Source organism: Diceros bicornis, chromosome 40 (assembly GCF_020826845.1).
Source record: "Diceros bicornis minor isolate mBicDic1 chromosome 40, mDicBic1.mat.cur, whole genome shotgun sequence".
Lineage (NCBI taxonomy): Eukaryota > Metazoa > Chordata > Mammalia > Perissodactyla > Rhinocerotidae > Diceros > Diceros bicornis.
The window spans coordinates 10,766,479-10,788,039 of record NC_080779.1 but is presented as its reverse complement, the minus strand read 5'-3'; the positions used below and the strand labels follow the sequence as shown (position 1 = coordinate 10,788,039).

Genomic DNA, 21,561 nt, shown 5'->3' with positions numbered 1-21,561 from the left:
AACCGAGCTAAAGGAGTTCAGTTTTATGATGTCAAAATTATTTTATGATGTTTGTCTCAAATAGATGCACACAAATGGCTGGAAATCGATTAGTCACATTAATAACTGATTTAATAAATATACATTTCTATGATGTTGCTTATACATTTTTGAATAAACGAAAAATGGTGAGAAAATATTATTAGTTGATGGACCTGTTCAAAAAGATGATTTTTTGTGACAAAGACCAAAATTGAGATGAATTGTAAAAATGAAGAAGTCCTACACTCTTTTCTACTTATTTTAAAAATGTAGTTGTTTGTATGTGTGTATATTTGTGAATGTGTGTGTGATAAAGATTTAGTATTAATGCATAGATCTTTACCATAAACCATTGAGATATAAATAAAATAAATAAAACCTTCCTTAAAAGATTCCTCCTCCTCTCCAAACAACAACGTTGTCACCAACAACCACTGCTGCACAACCACAAACACACTAATCCTGGGGGAGGGGTGTGGGTGAGCAGGAGAGTGTGTCTAGGGTGGCCAGAAGCTTGTTATTACAACCTCTATGTTCTTCGTTCTAATGAATCATTTTTTCCCACTACCTCATGAACTCATGTAGATCGGGGCCTGTGTATTGTAACCTTAATATCTTATAAATGCCTGGACCCTCACAAGTTCTCAATATGCACTTCTTAAAGGTGTATTTCCCACCTTCCTAAAAAAAACCTTAATTTGATCGGATATTGCATTGATTATAGAATAGCATCTGTGTTCATTTCCTGTTGCTGCTATAACAAATTAACACAAATTTAGTGGCTTAAAACAACACAAATTTACCATCCTACAGTTTCAGAGGTCAGAAATCCCAAAATGAAGGTGTTAGTAGGGCTGTGTTCCTTTCTAAAGGTTCTCAGAGAGAACCTGTTCTTTCTTCTTCCAGCCTCTAGAAACTACCCACATTCCTTGACTTGTGGCCTCCTTCCTCCATCTTCAAACCAGCAACTCTTCAACCCTTTTTCTGAGTCACATTTGTTTCTCTGACCATTCTGTCAGGAAAGATTCTCTTCTTTTAAGGACTGAAGTGATTAGATTGGGCCTACCTGTATAACCCAGGATATTGCCATGTAAGGTATCATATTCACAGATTTTGTGATTATGTTTAAGATTAGGGTGTGGACATCTTTGGGAGGCCATTGTTCTGCTTATCACAGCATCCAAATAAGAAAAGTGGTGGTATTAAGTTGTTCTACTATACCCCGGATATTTTGCAATGCCTCACTTCAATCAAGTACTTGAAAATTGTAGCAAAAAACCAGAACAGCAAGGAGATTTGGAGTTGTGCCAGTCTAAGGGAAGCTTAAAGGAACAGGACGTTTAGCTTAGAAAAAAGAAGACCTATATTTTGGGGTGGAGTGGGGGTTGCAGTTTGAGGAGGCATGAGATGATTGCTTCTTCAAAATATCAAAAAGTTCTGTTGCATGACAAAGGGTTTAAATTTGTGCTGTGCAATCTCAGAGGACAGAATAGGGTTAATACTGGAAACTTGAGAGAAGCAGCTTTTGGCAGAAATTAAGGCAGAACTGTGCGGACATCATTGATGTCCTTAAATGCAACAGGCTGGAAATGTCATGGCTTGATGAATGGAGATGTCAGCATTAGATGAGGGATCAGCTGAGACATACTCTCAAAGTCCATTTAACCCTCACAGTCACTGATTCTGTGACTTAAAATTCCATTCACGATCTTTGGGCACCTCCAGTTGCATATAGCCAGAGATGGGCAAGGCCCTACATCCTTGCTAAAGAGTCATCTTTTTTTGCCTTCTCCAAATCGGTATCTAAGAATTGATGTATCCCATGCCAAACAAAAGAAGTGGTGATGGAAGCTGTTAGAGTTCAGATGCTTCTTTAGAAGATACAGTCACCCATGTTGCTATTGAGAATATAAAAAACAATAACCATAGGCACAGGACAAGTTTTACAATATTACACAAATACTTAAAAAAATACTCACTGGCATATTCAGACGTGAAAAGAAAAACAAATGAACTGGAGAGACAAGGCATGAAGAAAGTGTAGATTCCTTGCTATTAGGTGGTATGGGTATCAAGCATGACTCCTAATTTGAGGAAGTTGGATATTTAAAATGAAGAAAACAAAAGAAAGAGTAGACCAGATTCTTTCGTCTTAATCTAGAAAACAGTATATTTTTAAGACTTTTTTTTCATCAGTTCACTTTTGGGAGGAGCATTTGGAACAACTTGTACAAGATCTGGGAGCTGCTGTAGAAAGTGCTGTTTTTATGTCAATAGTGTATGCTGCATAAAAGCACTCTTTCTACACTTTAGTTTATTTTGCCATATTCTTGATCTTTTAAGTACACATCTGAATGTCTAGGTTATAAATCTGAACTGTACTCAGTGTTATGTTAGACCATTTGACCCATAAATTATTTTCTATCCCAAAAATGTCTAAAAGGAATTAAAAAATTAATTAGAACTTCAATTGTATTCATGAGAAGTCTGTGGTTCATTCTAGCCATGATTTATATGACTTCAAAGAGAGTCCTGAGTGTCTGTGGGGTTGTAATGGTCATTGTAGAGTAAAAGGAACTTGTTCAGACACTTAAGACTTTGGGCCAATACTGTCAATGACTTCATACCATTTCATCTTCTTTCCACTTCTATGGATTACCCAGAGCAATAATGATAATTCTAGCCAGCTCTTGATGCTTCTCTCTACAGTCAGGGGAAGGTCAGCTATTTTTTGATCCCCATGGGAGACAGCTCCTCAATCAGTATCCTAAAATAGCCAGCCATTCTCAGCTGCTGGGCTGGAGTCCCTCCAGGGGAGAGCAAAGGGGAGTACAGATCCTCCAGCTAGGAGTGAGTGAGAAGCCATTAACACATGAGCTAAGAGAGGCTTCTCAAGAAGATTCCACTTGCTCAAAACTTTTTATTTTTATTTTTTGGTTGAAAAGCTGGGTGTCTGCTATTTTTAAATTCTTATTTTATTTAAAGGGAAACCAGTGACTTGAAAATGAGACTAAATATCGCCATCTTCTTTGGGGCTCTCTTTGGTGCTTTGGGGGTTTTACTCTTTTTGGTGGCTTTTGGATCGGATTATTGGCTACTTGCGACTGAAGTGGGGAAGTGTTCAGGTGAACAGAATGTGCGTTTCTTCTTCAAAATATTGATGTATTTGGTACTGATAGCCTTATGTATCCTCTTGAAATCAGAGAATAGCAGTGGAGTGTCTATTTCTTCATAGAAGAGATACATAGAAAGCTACTGATCATCATTATTTGGGATAAAATACAATTGCTTAAAAATTCTCCTGGATGTAATAATTTAGATTATGTTCCTTGTGTTGACAGCAAGTTACTTCGTTTGTGTTCTGTGCAGATAGAGAATGTCACTTTCCACCATGAAGGCTTCTTCTGGAGGTGTTGGTTTAATGGGATCGTGGAAGGGAACGATTCCAATATCTGGAAATTCTGGTACAGTAAGTGCAATTTAGCTTTATTTTCCTTCTTTAAAATAAAAATGAACAACTTCTTATTTAGTACACGTCACTTACAAGATAGGATTAGATTCCTAGTTGTAGAATCTCAGTAGGATGTCTTCAAAAGGTTTATGAAGTGATTCCTTTTCAGTAAGTAGAAGTGGCTATAGGAATAATTATTTTATTCTAACGTAAAATAGGAGTCAAGATATTTACAGCAAAACTGAATTATCTACTGTTTATCTGCTCACACTTAAAATACACTAACCCTAACAAACAAAACAGTTGTTATCTGTAATATTTTTTCTGAGTGTCTGGTGTTGCTATGTTGCACACAAGTGTTTTAATTTTTTTAGCTATAAACCCTTGAAAGCTCAAATTTAAAAATCTAGAAATAGAGGCGTATTATTTTATATTCGTGGCTTCGAAGTTGAAAAAAATCTTTTTCATAATGAAACTTAATTACCGGCGGCAGCAGATGAAAGTCTGCTCTATTTGGGCTGAAACCAGGTTGTGACCAATATCAAGAAATGCCTTGCTTTTGATGTTTATATCCTCTCATAGAAACTTTAAAGTTCTTTTTTGAAATAGAATAGCTTCTTAAAAATACGATGTGTTCTTTTAACTGTATTTCCTATATTGTATTATTCTTTGAAAATGTATTTATTGAAAATAGCTAGCCTTTATCTTATTGCATCCAACAACGAAAGAACTGTTTATTACCCTAAAGCTTATTGTTGGTTGAAATTATTAGTCTCTTTATCAAATACGCCTGTGATAAATCAAAGTATGGTATTTATACAATGGTCAAGATTATGGGAATATATAATAAAAATATGAAATCACGGAAGACTTAAGCAAGCTGATGGCAAGTTGGCATATGTAAAAGGAACAAAGTAACGATAAAATGACATTTTGAGAATAATTGATAGACTACCTTAAAGTCACTTTGGAGAGGAGAGTAAGCATGCAGAGTCTGCCAGTGAAAATTATTTAGACTTTGGTAAAGTGGAGTAAGTCAGACTGTGCAAGAGGAAGATCTTGCCAAGGACTTAGAGAAAGGAATACTATTTCACTCCTCCTTAAAAGGTACACAACGAAATCTTCAAGTTTTCAAACAGCATAAAAGTTCTTTCTTGTAGTTTCTTCAAATGCTAAAAATGCATTTGATTTATTAACTTGTATTTCCATCTTTTCCCTAAAAATAGAATATAGAAGAAATTGTGTATCAATTGGAACTGATCAAGTTTAAATCTAAGTTTTTTAGATTTTGAATACGATTATTTTTGGAATACTTTCTATGTGCTAGGCCTTATGTTAGGAACTGGAGAGTATGGTTGTGAAAATAAATGAAATATGGTGCCTTCAATTTTAAGGTGATATTAAGGACATTCTCTGCACTGAATTATGTCATGAGCTAGATGTTTTGGATGCCTCCCCTTTCCAGGTCCCCTGGCCTTCTCAATATGAGTTTTTTTAGGAAGTTCTTCCCCCTCACTCAACGATTCTCTGAATTTATTGCTCTAACTGGCAATTTTATTTAGGTTTACTGCTTTTCTTACAGTCTACTAATTATAAATGCTAATCACATCTAAAAAGTACCTTTACAGAAACATCTAGATGAGTGTTTGACCTAACAACTAGGCACCATAGTCTAACCAAGTTGATGCATAAAATTAACCATCACAGAACTTGTGTACCCCCAGATCCCATATTTCTGTTCTATTAGGAACTAGAGTCTTCACTCAGCTTCCAATAACAAATACCATTGTTTTGGTCTCCTTCCTAGCCAACCAGCCACCGTCCAAGAACTGCACGCACGCCTACCTGTCGCCATATCCCTTCATGAGAGGCGAGCACAATTCTACCTCCTATGACTCTGCAGTTAGTAAGTACCTCTGCCCTCAGAATGCCTCTGAGAGGGACTTGTCTTTCTGAAAGATGTCCACCACAAAATTTTTGTGGGCAACTAAAATATAGTTTAACATCTATAACTTCAACATTTTCTCTGATATCAATCTGCTATATATAAAAGAATAGGATATCATTTTTAACAAATCATTTATAATTCTAATAGAATATAACTTTGGTCTAGAAGTAAAGCCATTGTAATTTAGTTGTTACTTATAATGTTTTAGAACTGTGTTTTCTGATATGGAAATAGTGATGTTCATTAGGAAGAATTGCTTCATAAGGGTTTAACTGACCTAAAACTAGTGTTACAGTTGAAAATATTGTAATATACACCCTGCTTTTAGAACACTTTTTTGAAATTGTTACACATGAGAATATGACTATGCTACTGTATTTCTACAACATGACTGGACTTTGTTATGTGTGATAGCCCATAGGGTAGGCAGATGTTGTTAACTGGGAGTTGTGATTACCTAGCTTCTTTTGTATTTTCATACTATTTGTTCTATAAAAAGTATGTAAACTGAGTTTCTATGGAAAGTACAAAATATGTAGTACATAAATCTAGTTTAATAGAAAGTACATAAGCTCAATATGTCAACTTAATTCTCAGCTGGTTTCATGAAGTTTTTAATAAAGGGTGTTTATCCTAGTCTTAAAACCAAGGATTTGTACAGAATTTACCAATGTCACAAACAGAGCAAAAAAATACTTGTTTTTCAAAGAGAATACCTAATGTATTTAACGTTCTGAATAAACTTATATTAGTCAGGATGCTCCAGAGAATCAATAGGAGGTATATAGGAGGGAGGGTGGTGGGGGTGGGGGTGGGGCAGAGAGAGAGAGAGATTGATAGATTGATTGATTGACTGAGGGAGAGATATTAAAGAATTGGCTTATGTGACTGTGGGAGGCTGGCAAGTCTGAAATCTGTAGGGCAAGCCTGCAGGCTGGAGATTCAGAGAAGAGATGATATTGTCATCTTGAGTCTGAAGGCTGAAAACTCTGGTAGACTTTCTGTGTTGCAGTCTTGAGGAGAATTGAACCTTCTTCAGGAAACCTCAGTCTTTGCTCTTAAGCCCTTCAACTGATTGGATAAGGCCCACCACCATTATGGAGGATAATCTGCTTTACTTATAGTCTACTAATTATAAAAGCTAATCACATCTAAAAAGTACCTTTACAGCAACATCTAGATGAGTGTTTGACCAAATAGCTAGGCACCATAGTCTAACCAAGCTAAAATGAACCATCACAGAACTTAGCAAATCTTTACATCCTTCATCCATTTTTTCATCTTTCTGTAAAATATGTATTTCCATAAATTATAATTTTGTCTTAAGTTTGTCAAAGAATATAGCATTTGCTTATATCACATCATTAACGTGACATTTTCTGGAGCGGGTGTGGGGTCTGGATGGGAAAAGAGATGAGCTGACATGTAGCCCTGCTTATCCGTCAGGGTTGCTTGTGCTCAGAAGGACTGTGGCTGTGGGTCTTGAAAACGTGTGTGGTGTGGATGCTGTTTCCCATTAAAAACTGCAGGAGGCATCTCATTCACATGTGTCAGAGCCTCCTGCATCATGTATGATAGGACCTTCTCACTGATGAGAGAAGAGATGGCATGGCAAAGAGCAAGATAAACCATTTCATGTTACTAAAAGTTATAGAAAAGTATCCCTTCCCTACATTCTTACTTTTATCAAATGAACTAAGAAGTAGTACAAGGTTGCCTTTCCAGAACATGAGGTATTCGCATAAATATTAGTATTGTTGTTGTTGATATTCATATGTTGAGGTCTTGTGATGAGATAGGTATTATAGGCACCATATATTTTTAAATGAATCTACATACTTGGAAAGTCTGCCCCTTAAGGAGAGAGTGGGGAACTTGAAAAACAAGGTAACATAATATATACATAATCATCATGATGGAAATGGATAGTAAATGCATGTCAGAAAAAATTATGCTGCAATTACACTTAGAATTATTATGAAGCACTGCATATAACTGTGTCATGTTTTGGATCTAGTGACAAAACCATATTCCAATTTTTTTCTTAATTGTCAAACTCCTCTTTGGCACACATATTGTAACATTCACTTTAAGCCACCTTATCAAACACTTTTAGTAAAAATGACTGAGATAGGAAGAGGTATGTCATGCAACAGAAATAGTATATGCACGTTTCATTTATCTTTATAATAATGTACGATGATCTCAGACATTATATTTGGGTGATTTTTTTTTCTATTGTTTTCTTTATGCAAGAGAAGGGCATGGATTTTATCAAAAGGATTCTACCTGACTGAAAGTGTGTGTTTCTTAGTTAATGAGACCACATAGTCTTCACTAGACTCCAGAACTACTCTTTGGCTTCATGTAGCTTCATAATTATCAGGCGTTATACATTTGCCAATTTATCTTGGGTAAATTCAAAGTATTTCTTCTAAAATCTGATGTATCCTGGCCTGGCAAATTATTGGTAAAATGGCTTTGTATTCTCCTGAGTTTTTACAATTACAATTAGCCAATACTGAAATCAGTGAGAATAATATAGTCGTATATGATTTTTCTGGAAACAACTATTTTAGAATCATTGGATGCTAGTGATGAAATTATTCCATTTCATAATATGGAAACTGAGTCTCAGAGAATCCATGTGACTGTTTTCATACAGCTGATCATTGGCAGAACTAATGTAAAGGGCCAAGTTTCCGGATTTTTTTATTGATAATTTTTATAAACTAAAGTGAATGGAAAAGCTAATTTTAGTGCTTACTATTAAATCTTTTTAAGTATAAATCTTTTAGTTGGACCTCAACAAAAGAACAAATTAAACTTACGTTGGCTTTTTCTACCTTTCTATCTAATCCTGATCTGTGTATACAGTCAGGTCTAATTCAGTCTCTCCTTTATTTTTTTTTTTAATCTCAAACACATATTCTAAAATTCAGTTATGCTCAAAGCTAGTTGTTTGAATGGTTGCCCAAGTCTAGAGTGGGTGATCTAATTCTCAGAAGTGTTTTTTTGAGGTAGGAATGTGTACTTCGAAGTCCATTAAACAATTCCATTACCTTTTGATATCTGTCAGAATTTAGATTTTCTGGTTTGTTTCATGCTTAAATTCAGTCACAGTTCGTTTATTTGGTATCGTTTGGTAATGAAGTACTGAATGTAGATTAGTTTTCAGGATAATTCAACCCCTGAGTGAATTAATCATTTCGTTTTGGTGTCCCCATAGCCTTTGACCACGCCTCCATCAACGTGCTAATTATATTTAATTGTACTTGTTTACCTGAGTTTCTTCATTATCTTTGCAACTCCCTGAAGGCGCAGAATGTAACCGATTCATATTTATATCCCCAGGACTTAGTATAGTGCCTGGTACTCAGCAGATGCTTAAATATTTGTGTAGAATGGCAATGTAAAAATTACAGTAAGTATTTTCAGCAATAGACTATTTTGATTTTAATTTTTCTAAGTGGGACACTTTCAAAACTAAATTTCATACATGGCTTTCTTCTTAAGCAGAATATATTGAACATAATTTCACCTTTTCTTGATCAGTTGGAACAAACACACACACAGACTAGCCACCATGATCTTCTTTGAGTTCCTCAGAATCAGTTTTTGTCTTCTTGCCCCAGAGCCTTTGTATGTGCCATTCCTCCTCCCCTAATGCTGTTCCTCTCTTCCCAACCTCTCACCCCTTCATTTCTCAAGCAAAGAGATTTATCCTCTTTGTTCAAACTTCAGTTTTCTGAGGAAGCCTTCTTTGCTGGCTCTCCACCCCACTAACACTTGGACTAGACTAGGTTCTCCTTTATAAAACCCATGCTTTAATTTGATAATTCATAGCACAGGTTATAACTATTTACTTGCATAATTATTTTGTTCTTATCTTTTCTTCCCAATTCAACTCTAAGTTCCATGGCAGTGAAGTCTTTCATGTGTGGCTTGCCACTGTATTCGCTATAGACTGAATATTTTTTGTAGAATGAATATTTCTTGAGAGTCTCCATTACTATCCTGTTCTGTGGTTCTAATATTGATGCCCTAAGTAACTGCTGATGTGTGTAGGAAGTTTTTAAACCTTTACTAAATGGACCTAGATTACTTTAAAAAAAATTTTTTTATATACTCTTTATTTTTTTTAGGTTTTCAACATCGTTTTCACGTCAGCTGTCCTTTGCTTTTATTGTCAATATTTATTTATTTAGTGTTCTTTCCTGCTCTTTTCATCCTTCACCCTGATACAAAAATGTAGAGTGAAGTAAATGACGTAAGACTAGAAGCAGGAAGGGAGCTAGGCATGATATTAGTCAGCAGCACATTAGGCTGTCAGTGACAGAAAACAAACAGTAAGTAAAAAATAAGGGCTATTTTTCTCCCACAATAAGAGGTTCAGAAGCAGATGTCATAATGATGTTGCCGGGGACCCAGGCTCTTTCAACCTTTTCGCCCACCATCCTTGACTGGTAGACAGTCACCGTCATGTTCTTCCATTTTCACAAGAGCAGAATGCTCCCGAGAATTCACCAGTAGATTTCTGCCAGTGCTTTCTTCATCAGAGAAAGGCTGGGACGTGGCGTTGTTGGCTTTGTAGCCACTACGGTGGAGCAGGGGAAGGGAGAAGGGCTGGGAGGGAGTGTTGAGTGGATCAACCTGCAGGATCCTCCTCAAGGGACTAGCGTCGTAATCCTGGCTGAAGGTCATCAGGGCTTGAACGAGGAGGGGACAGCAAAGATGAAAAGGGAATAATGGATGTAAATGATATTTAAAGAGTTAATGTGTAAAACTCAGTAGCCAAACAAAAGAAAGCTGGAGGAATCTAGGATGATGGAGAAATTTCCTTTTGAAGAGGTATAATTTGTTTGAAACAGTATAGAATAAAAGGTAATATGGTCACTTCCCTCCAAACAATAAATATAATTTTAGTATATTTCTTTCCACTCCTTTTTATATGCATATTATATATAGTTTTAATTATTGTAAATACAAATGTATATCTCACTTTTCTATTTTTAAGTTAGCACACATTTCTCCATGTTCTTACCTAATGGTTTCTCAAATTTTAAATATGTTAGTTGCTACTTCCACACCAAAAATAATTTTATGATTGTAACATTTTTCATAATTTGTATTAATTCTTCAGATTACATTCCCAAAAGTGTGACTGGTGAATCACAAGATAGGGATAGGTTTTCTTTGTTGTCATTATTGTGTGATAGTACCAAATTGCTTATCAACCAGTACTGAACTGTGAACGATTTCAACAAGAAAATTTGTAAGGAGGACAGAACTATGACAATCAAAAAGAAGGGACGTGTTTTGAAGTGGAGGATGGAGATTTAGTTTGGATTTAAACATATTAAAATTGGGTTTATGGTGGAACACAAGTTGGAAATAATTCAGCAAGTAGCCTGATGTGCAAAACTGACTTTCCTGAAAGACATTAGTTAGCACAGCAGAAACTGATGAGGAATTGCAGAGGTGGTTTTTGATATCAGACATAATCTTTGAGAAAAAACATCATAGGAAATAAGGCGGTAAAATATCAATTATACTTAGAGGGAGAAGGAAAGAAGCAGAGACAGTTCACGAAGGAGAAAGAGAAAGAAGCATCGAGAAGGAAGCAAATGAGCAGGCTAGTGTGTTGCCAAAGGGACTGGTGGAGGGGAGAGTCTTGGGAGGGAGGTGATGGTCCTCCAGGACAAATGCAGAATGAATGAGAATGAGAAGGGAGCAAGAAGGAATTGGATACCATGCTGATAATGCAAAAGTTCTGGTGGCCCCTGATAGCTTCCTCTCCACCAAGGGCTCAGCCATAGAGGTCCATAAAGGCAACTCTTTCCAGGCACCTCCGTCTAAATCTAAACCCACATGCCCTGCTGGTTTGACTTGAAATTCTCAGACCTTCTGCTCTGTATCCCACTTCTGCTCACCGCCCATTCCCTTGGATTGGACCTGAGGGCCCTGCCTTCTTTTCCTGGCAAGGCCAGTCTTCCCCCAGGGAACCATTCCATTTTCCTACACATTCCGTCACCTGACTGATCCTCCTGAGAGTCAAGCCCTACTCAGGCTTCGTCGTCCTTCTCTTCTCGCAAAGGAGAAGTCAGGAAGCAGTGATCCTCACAAAGCAGTGGAGCAGCAGAATGCCGGGAATGTGAAAGCTCGCACTGGGTGTTCAGGGAGTGGGCAGTGAGGAAGTCGAGACCTTTGCAATTAGCCAGCACTTGGCCGTGGGATAGCTATGGAAAGAGCACAGCGTTACAGAGGGTACACGGTCCTCACGCGACAGTCACGTGCACACACAAACTCTTGCTGTACTATACAAGGCGAGATAAAATGTAAACATGAATGCCCTTAGATTCGACAGTTTTAAACGGCACAGAAATCAATTAAGATTTGAGTCTAGAGTTAATATAAATATAAATTCTTAAATAATTGAGGAGACATATCAACATGTCACAGGTATCTAATCTAGTCGGGATGGGATGCACCCCACCCCCCCGCAAACTTACAGGTCAATTATGCTGGTGTAGCTGGATCTTATTTACCAATTTTTTGGTGGTCCTGTATGGTAATTCTGGACATTGTCTTAAATTTCACAAATACTTTTAAACACTTCTGCTCTGCTTTAGTTATGTAGAAAAAAAGTCATACTCTGCAAAATTTAATGGAAAATACAACTCAGTCTCTTTTTTTTTGGTCATAAATTTTAAGAACCTAGATGTTTGGAAACACCTTAACGTCCACTTAATTTCCTACTATTCATTCAAACATTTGGGATCACGCAGCCATGACCACAGACCCAGCCTGATATTACAGCGTGGCTGCAATTCCTGATTTCTGGCTGATTTTTCATCTGGGAGCCCAGCGTAGGCTACTTTGTGTTCAGGTCGGAGTGCCGCTCACGGAGCAGCTTGCTCAGTTTTCACATGCTGCAGCTCGTGAGGAGACAGGGCCCAACATCTAAGCTGTGATTAAAAATCACTTTTTCAGAGGGTGCTATTTTATGTTCTCTATAATTTATTCACGGGCATCTAAGGACTGGTTGGCAGTTTATGTAATATCCCTCCAATAATGGGGGCAATTGCTTTCTGAAACAAGACTGTGGTTATTGACAACAGCGTGGCTTGATTTCCCTTCACAGAGGACAGGCTCCAGCCTCTACAGAGGCTTCTGGTGATGTCTGTGAAAATGTCAGCCATGCTCAGAAGTAGAAATCTCCTCTAATGATAGGGATCCTCCTGGTGCTCTAGACACAGTTTATCCACCACGGCAGTATTGACATTTTGGGCCAGATACTTCTTTGTTGTGGGACTGTCTATTGTAGGATGTTTAGCAGCACCCCTGGCCTCTGCCCACTAGATGCCAGTAGCACCCCTCAATTGTGACAATCAAAAATGTCTCCAAGCCTTGCCAAATATCCTGGGGTGGGTGGGTACAAAATTACCTCTGATGAGAACCATTGGGACATTCCAGACATTCTTTCCCAACACTTCCAACCAGGGCGAAGCTCTTTGGAGTTGTACTCGTGCGGCCTACACTCTGCGCCCAGCTCCAGTTCCAGGCCCCAGAGCACAGAAATAATGGTTAGTTTCCTTCTACCTTCTTTCACGCAGAATATTTCAATAAAAAAGGAGCACGAGATCCTCTAGGCCTGTCTTATCTTTAAACGTTATCGCTTCTGCCCCAAGCTTCAGATCTTTTCTCAGAAGAGAGAATTAACTAGATTTGATGAAGAAAATTATCGAGTGCCTACTGTATGCTGAGCACTGTTCTGGGTGCTTCAGAGTCAGCTCTCAAGTCTTGCTCTCATCGAGCTTTCATTGTAGCGGGGAGGAAAAAAGTAAAGAAAGTAAATCTGTCAAGTACTTGGAGAGAAATAGAAGGGGAAGGCGTGTGTGCTGAGGGGTCTCAGTATTAATGAGGGTGACCAGGGAAGCCTCATAGACAAGGTGGTGTCTGTTTTGAGTTGGACAGCCCTGGGTTGAGTGGAGCTTTGCCATCCAGCGAGGCTGTCATGGTTCCCTAATCCATCTTTCGGGGACTAGATGGGTGCTGTCCAGAGAGTGCTGACTGAGCAGAGGGTCTGGCTCTTGGTAAGGGTTCTATGGGGGTTACAAGCTGGGCTGTCAGGCAAGGTGTCTGTGTTCACCACATGCAGCACCCACTTCCTGGACCTGGCTTCTTGATTTCCACAAAATTCACCACACGCGTTTGTAAAAGGAAGATAAATATAGTATCAACCTCATACAGTTGATACAGAGTGGTTGCCATGAAGCTGGTATTCAATAAATGTCCGCTATTCTTATGGCGATGCACCAACGTAGAGCACTGAACATGGGTCATCACAGGGCACACGAATTCATCACAGCTTCTCCCTTGGGAAACGCTTCCTGCTCTCTGAAGTGTGTGTGTGTGTGTGTGTGTGTAGCCATATCAAGCATTTGGCAGAGTTTCTGGCAAAGAGTAAGGGCTTCATAAATAATGTTCACTATCGTTATCATGATCACCATCATCCTAGTACAAGATAGTTAATATTGCCATCTGTACTGACCAAGATTTACCTCTATTTATCTGGTAATATTAATTAAAATTCACTCAACGAATATTTATTGGGCACATACTATGTCCAGACACTGTTCTAGGTTCTGGGGAGCAGCAGTGAAAAAAAAAAGGTGGAAATCCCTGCCCTTGCGGGGCTGCCATTCTAGTGAGGGGAGACAGACAAAGCAACATAAAACAAGTTAATTATATAGTACATTGGAAGATGACAAGTGCTCCAGAGAAACATACAACATGGAAAGAGCCTGGAGACTAAGGGGCCTGGCGTGGCAGAGGTGGGGGTGATTAGAACTCTATAATGTGGTCAGAGGAAAGCATGCCTCTGAGAAAGCGATATTTGAGTGGAGACATATAGAAAGTGAGGGAATGAGCCATGTGATTTCTGGAAGAAGAACATTCCAGACAGAGGGAACATCAGATGCAAAGGTCCAGAGGCTGGGACGTGCTTGATGTGTGCAAAGAACAGAAAAGAAGCCGACACAGCAGGAGAAAAGTGGGTGAGGGGAGAGCAGAAGGGATGGTCAGAGGTAGAGGGTGTGGGGGAGGCTGGGCCAGTGTAAGGAACTTGGCGCATACTCAATGAAATGAGATGGGGGCTAATGGAGGGTTTTAACCTGATACATATTGTAAAAGCATCTCTCTAGTTGTTGTTTTGTTAACAGACTCTAGAGAGGCAAGGGTGGAATTAGGGAGCCCAGTGAGGAGGTTTGCTAGATTCCAGATGGTAAGACCAGGGTATTAGGAGGTGAAAATTTGTCTGATTCTGGCATGGTCCTATTAAAATTATTTAACAACCAGTAAAGAAATCTATTAAAATGGACAACACTTGTAAACAAAACAAAACAAAACAGAAACCACTTATGTCTAGGTGGCTATCTACCTTAAAAGATGTTAGTCCTGGATTCCATTTTTTTCCCGTTTTTTTAAAACTATTTTATTATAGAAATTTTTAAACGTTTACAGAAATGGAGAAAAGAGTAAAATAAGCCCAAACATTGCCATCACCCAGCTTTAATAATTATCAACATATTTTCTAATTGAATTATTATTATTACTTTGAGTTTTAAGAATTCTTTATATATTTTAGATATGAGTCCTTTATTGCATATGTCACCTCCAAATACTTTATCCCAGTCTGTAGCTTGTCTGTTCATCACCTTAACAAGGTCTTTCACAGAGTACAAGTTGTGAATTTTGATCAAGTTCAATTTATGGGATTTTTCTTTTGTGGATCATACTTTTTGGTGTCATATTTGAGAACTGTTTACCAAACCTCAGGTCCTCAAGATTTTCTCCTGTTTTCTTCCAAAGGTTTTGTGGTTTTATGTTTTACATTTAAATCTATGGTCCATTTTGACTCACTTTGTGTATAAGATGTAAGACTTATTATTTTTCAAATGAATGTTCCATTGCTCCAGCACCATTTGTTGAAAAGACTACCTTTCCTCCATTGAATTGCTTGTGCATCTATGTCAAAATACAGTTGGTCATATACACTTGTGTGGGACTATTTCTGGACCATGTATTCTATCCCATTGACCTATGTGTCTTTCCCTCTACCAATGCCACACCAACTTCATTACTTTAGCTTTATGTCTTGAAATTGAGTCAAGTGATTCCTCCCACTAGGTTCTTCTTTTTCAAAGTTATTTTAGCTATTCTAGATCCTTTGCCATTTGACATAAATTCTAGAATATTCTTGTCTGTATCTAAAAAAACATTTTTTCTTGGATGATAGAATTACCTGTATATAATTTGGGGAGAATTAAAATCTTTAGTATGTTGAGTCTTTCAATCTGTGAATGCAATAAATCTTTCCATTTATCTAGATATTATATAATTTCTTTCATTAGTATTTTGTAGTTTTCAGCAAACAACTCCTGAATGTGCTTTGTTAGATTTACATCTAAGTATTTCAATTTTTTTGAGCAATTATATTTTTAATTGTGGTTTCCATGTGTTTATTGATAACAGAAATATAATTGATTTTTTAATGTTCATCTTGTATTCTGAGACCTTGCTGAATTCACTTAGTAGTTCTAGGAGGATTTTTTTGGTAGATTACTAGGGATTTTCTACATAGACAATCATGCTATTGGCATATAAGGACAGTTTTATTTTTTCCTTGCTTATTTATATGCCTTTTAATTCATTTTCTTGCTTTATTGCACTGGCTATAACTTCCAGCACCATGTTGAATAGCAGCAGTGAAAGCAGACATTCTTGCCTTGTTCCTAGTCTTCAGGAGAAACCATTCAATATTTTTTCATTAAGTATGATGTTTGCTATAGGCTTTTTACAGATGTTCTTTATTGAATTCAGGATGTTTTCCTAGTTTCCCTCTATTCCTAGTTTCCTCAGAGTTTTTGTCATCAATGGATGTTGAATTTTGTTAAATGTTTTTTCTGCACCAATTGTCATGATCACAAGATTATTCTTCTTTATCATATATATTTTTTTTTATAATTTTATTTATTTATTTTTTCCCCCAAAGCCCCAGTAGATAGTTGTATCTCATAGCTGCACATCCTTCTAGTTGCTGCATGTGGGACGCGGCCTTAGCATGGCCGGAGAAGCGGTGCGTCGGTGCGCACCTGGGATCTGAACCCGGGCCGCCAGCAGCAGAGCGCGGCACTTAACCGCTAAGCCACGGGGCCGGCCCCTTTATCATATTAATATCATGTATTACACTTATTGATTTTCAAATATTGAACAAGCCTTTTATCCTTGGAATAAACTCCACATGGTCATGATGTATAATTCTTTTTATATATTGCTGAATTCTATTTGTTAATATTTTGTTAAGAATTTTTGCATCTATATTCATGAGGGATATTGGTCTGTAGTTTTCCTTTTTTGTACTGACTTTCTCTGGGTTTAGTATCAGGGTAATATTGGTTTCATAAAGTGAATTAGGCAGTGTCCTCTCTTCTATTTTCAGGAAGAGATTGTGGAGAATTGGTGTTAATTCTTCTTTAAATGTAAATGTTTGGTAGAATGCAACCATCTGGGCCAGATTTAACTTTCAGGGAATTATGTGTTTAATATTATTTCAGTTGTAATAGTTTGTGTTTTTCTAGGAATAGATCCATTTCATCTGAGTTGTCAGATTTATATGTATAGAGTTGTTCATAATATTCCCCTATTACTCTCTCTCTCTTTTTTTTTTGTGAGGAAGATCAGCCCTGAGCTAACATACATACCAATCCTCCTCTTTTTTTTTTTTTTTTGCTGAGGAAGACCGGCTCTGAGCCAACATCTACCGCCAATCCTCCTTCTTTTTCTTTTTCCCCCAAAGCCCCAGTAGATAGTTGTATGTCACGGTTGCACATCCTTCCAGTTGCTGCATTGGGGACGCGGCCTCAGCATGGCTGGAGAAGCACCGCGTTGGTGCACACCCAGGATCCGAACCCGGGCCACCAGTAGCAGAGCGCGCGCACTTAACTGCTAAGCCACAGGGCTGGCCCCCCGTATTACCCTTTTTATTGTATGTAGTATCTGTGATGATATCACCTGTTTCTTTCCTGATGTTGGTAATTTGTGTCTTATTTTTTGTCGGTATTTTTGGAGGCTTGTTAGTTTTATTGAACTTTTCAAAAATCCTGCTTTTATTTGTATTTTTTTCCTATTGATTTTCTGTTTTGAATTTCATTGATTTCTGCTCTGATCTTTATTATGTCCTTCTTTCTGCTTGCTTTAGGTTTGTCTTGCTCTTCTTTTCACAGTTTCTTGAGGTGAAAGATTAGATTATTGATCTTTTTTCCTCTTTTCTCTTGTAAGTATTTACTGGCACAGATTTCCCTCTCAGCACTGTTTAGCTGCTTTCCACACTTTTGGTGTGTTTTATTTTTATTTTTATTCAATTCAATGTGTGTTTTAAATTCTCTTGAGACGACTTCTTTGACTTACAGATTATTATTATAGAAGTGTGTTGATTAGTTTCCAAGAGTTTGGAGATTCTCCTATAATCTTTCTATTATTAATTTTTAGTTTGATTCCACTGTGATCAAAGACCATACTCTGTATGATTTAAATTCTTTTAAATTTAATAAGATTTGTTTTGTGGCCCAGGATGTGGTCTATTTTGCTGTATGTTCCATGGCGCTTGAAAGAATGTGTACAGTGTTATTGTTGGATGGAATGTACTATGAATGTCAGTTAGAAACCATTGGTTGATGACATTGTTGAGTTCTATATCCTGGCTGATTTTCTGTCTAGTTGTTTTATTAATTGTTGAGAGGGGGTATAGAAGTCTCCAACTATAATTGTGGATTTATGTATTTCTATCTTCAGTTCTATCAGTTTTTGCTTCACATATTTTGCAGCTCTGTTTTCAGATGTATACACATTTAGTATTGTTATGTCTTCTTGGTATAGTGACCCTTTTATCATCATGTAATGTTGCCAGTAACTTTCTTTATTCTAACATCTACTTTATCTGATATTAATATAGACACTCCTTCATTCTTTGGATTAATATTTACATGGTCTATTTTTTTCATGTTTTTACTTTCGACATTCCTGTATCATGATATTTGAAGTGAGTGTCTTATAGACAGCGTATAGTTGGATGATTTTTTAAATCAAGTCTGCTAAGCTGTCTCTCTGTTTTTAATTTTAGAACAGTTTTAGGTCCACAGCAAAGTTGAGAGGAAAGTAGAGAGATTTCTCGTATACCCCCTGCCCACACACACGCAGGGCTCCCCCGTTATCAACATCTGAAACCAGTGTGGCACATTTGTTATAACTGATGAACATACATGGATGTATCATAACTACCCAAAGTCCATATTTTACCTTAGGTCTCACACTCAGTACTGTACATTCTATGGGTTCGGACAGATGTATAATGACATGTATCCATTATTACAGTGTCATATAGAGTAGTTTCACTGCCCGAAAAATCCTTTGTGCTCTGCCTAGTAATACCTCCCCTCCACCTTAACATTGGCAACCACTGATCTTTTCCCTGTCTCCATAGTTTTGCCTTTTCCAGAATGTCACGTTGTGGGAATCATACAGTATGTTGCCTTTTCAGATTGATTTCTCTCCTTTAGTTATATGCATTTAAGTTTCCTCCACATCTTCTCATGGCTTGATAGCTCATTTCTTTTCAGCATTGAATAATATTCTATTGGCTGGTTGTACCACAGTTTATTTATCCATTCACCTATTAAAGGACAATTTGATTGCTCCCAAGTTTTGGCAATTATGAATAATGCTGCTATAAACAACTGCGTGCAGGTTTTTATGTGGACACAAGTTTTCAACTCCTTGGGGTGAACACGAAAGAGAGGGATTGCAGGATTGTATGGCAAGAGTATCTTTAGTTTTATAAAAAACTGCTACAGTCTCTTCTACAGTGGTTGAACCATTTTGCATTCCCACCAGCAATGAGAGTTCCTATTGCTCTAAACCTCTCCAGCATTTGGTGTTGTCAACGATCTGGATTTTGGCCATTTTAATAGGTGTGTAGTGGTATCTCATTGCTTTAATTTGCATTTCTCTGATGATATATGAGACAGAGCATCTTTTCATATGCATTTTTGCTATCTTTATATCTTCTTTGGTGAGATGTCTGTTAAATAAGGTCTTTGGCCCATTTTTTAATATTGGGTTGTTTGTTTTCTTAGTTTTGAGTTTTAAGAGTTGTTTGTATATTTTGCATCACAGTCCTTTATCAGCTGTGTGTTTTGCAAATATTTTCTCCAAGTCTGTGGCTTGTCTTCTCATTTTCTTGACATTGTCTTTTGCATAGGAGAAGTTTTTAATTTTAATGAAGTCCAGGTTATCAATTTATTTCTTTCATGGATTGTGCCTTTAGTGTTGTATCTAAAAAGTCATCACCATACCCAAGAAGATCTAGGTTTTCTCATATATTATCTTCTAGGAATTTTATAGTTTTGTGTTTTACTTTTAGGTCTATGATCCATTTTGAATTAATTTTTGTGAAGGGTGTAAGGTCTGTATTTAGAATCAGTTTATTGTGTGCTGGGGTCTACTTGTTCCAGCAGCATTTTCTTTGCTCCATTTTATCATCTTTGCTCCTTTGTCAAAGATCAGCTGACTATATTTATATGCATCTATTTCTAGGAGTTTTTTTGTCAATTCTTTCAGATTTTCTACATAGATGATCATGTCATCAATGAACAAAGATAGTTTTATTTCTTCCTTTCCAATCTATATACCTTTTATTTCCTTTTCTTGTCTAATTGCATTAGCAAGGACTTTCAGTGTGATGTTGATAGGGAGAGGTGAGAGGGGATATCCTTGCATTGTTCCTGATATTAGTGAAAAAACTTTGAGTTTCTCATCATTAACTATGATGTTTTGTACATATACATTATCAATTTGAGGAATTTCCCCACTATTCTCAGGTTCCTGAGAGTTTTCTGTCATTAATGAGTGTTGGATTTTGTCTGATACTTTTTATGCATCTATGGATATGATCATATGATTTTTCTCTTTTAGCCTGTTGATGTGATGGATTACCTTAATTGATTTTTGTATGTTGAACCAGCCTTGCATACCTGGGATAAATCCCACGCGATCGTGCTATATCATTCTTTTTATACATTGTTGGTTTCGATCAGCTCACATTTTGTTGATGCTTTTTGCATCAATGTTCATGAGAGATATTGGTCTGTAGTTTTCTTTTAATGTCTTATTTTGGTATTAGGATAATGCTGGCCACATAGAATGAGTTAGGAAATATTACTTCTGCTTCTATTTTATGAGATATTGTAGAGAATTGGTATAATTTCTTCCTTAAATGTTTGGTAGAATTCACCAGTGAACCTGCCTGGGCCTGGTGCTTTCCGTTTAGGAAGGTTATTAATTATTGATTCAATTTCTTTAATAGATATAGGCCTATTTAGATTGTCTATTTCTTCTTGTCTGAGTTTTGGCAGATTATGTCTTTCAAGGAATTAGTCTATTTCAGCTACATTTTCAAATTTGTTGGCAGAGAGTTGTTCGTAATACTCCTTTACTACCCTTTTAATTTCCATAGGATCTGTAATGATGTCCCCTCTTTCATTTCTGATATTAGCAATCTATGTCCTCTCTTTTTTTTTTTTTTTTGTTAGATAACCTAGCTAGAGGCTTATCAGTTTTATTTATCTTTTCACAGAATCATCTTTTGGTTTTGTTGATTTTCTCTACTTATTTTCTATTTTCAAATTCATTGATTTATGCTTGAATTCATATTATTTCTCTGCTTCTGCTTGCTTTGGATTTAATTTGCTCTACTTTTTCTAGTTTCTTAAGGTAGAAATTTAGGTTATTGATTTTAGATCTTTCTTTTCTAATATATTTATTCAATGCTATAAATTTCCCTTTAAGCACTGCTTTCCCTGCATCCCACACATTTTGATAAGTTGTCTTTTCATTTTCATTTAGTTGAAAATATTGTTTAATTTCTCTTGAGATTTCTTCTTTGATCTGTGTGTTATTTAGAAGTGTATTTTCTGGTCTCCACATATTTCTGGATTTTCTAGTTATGTTTTTGTTATTAATTTCTAAATTAGTTCTTTTGTAGTCTGAGAGCAGACACTGTTTGATTTCTATTCTTTTAAAT

The 21,561-nt window shown here is 36.9% G+C and overlaps 1 protein-coding gene across 1 annotated transcript in view; it reads left to right on the top strand.

Moving 5' to 3' along the window:
* Nucleotides 1–2,515: 2,515 nt before the first annotated feature.
* Nucleotides 2,516–21,561, top strand: part of TMEM182 (transmembrane protein 182) — a 55,672-nt gene continuing 36,626 nt past the window's right edge. The window contains exons 1-3 of the mRNA XM_058534381.1: nt 2,516–3,157; nt 3,391–3,490; nt 5,280–5,378. Coding sequence (XP_058390364.1) covers nt 3,026–3,157; nt 3,391–3,490; nt 5,280–5,378 — 331 coding nt within the window. The 5' untranslated portion in view covers nt 2,516–3,025. The remainder of the gene's footprint in view (nt 3,158–3,390; nt 3,491–5,279; nt 5,379–21,561) is intronic.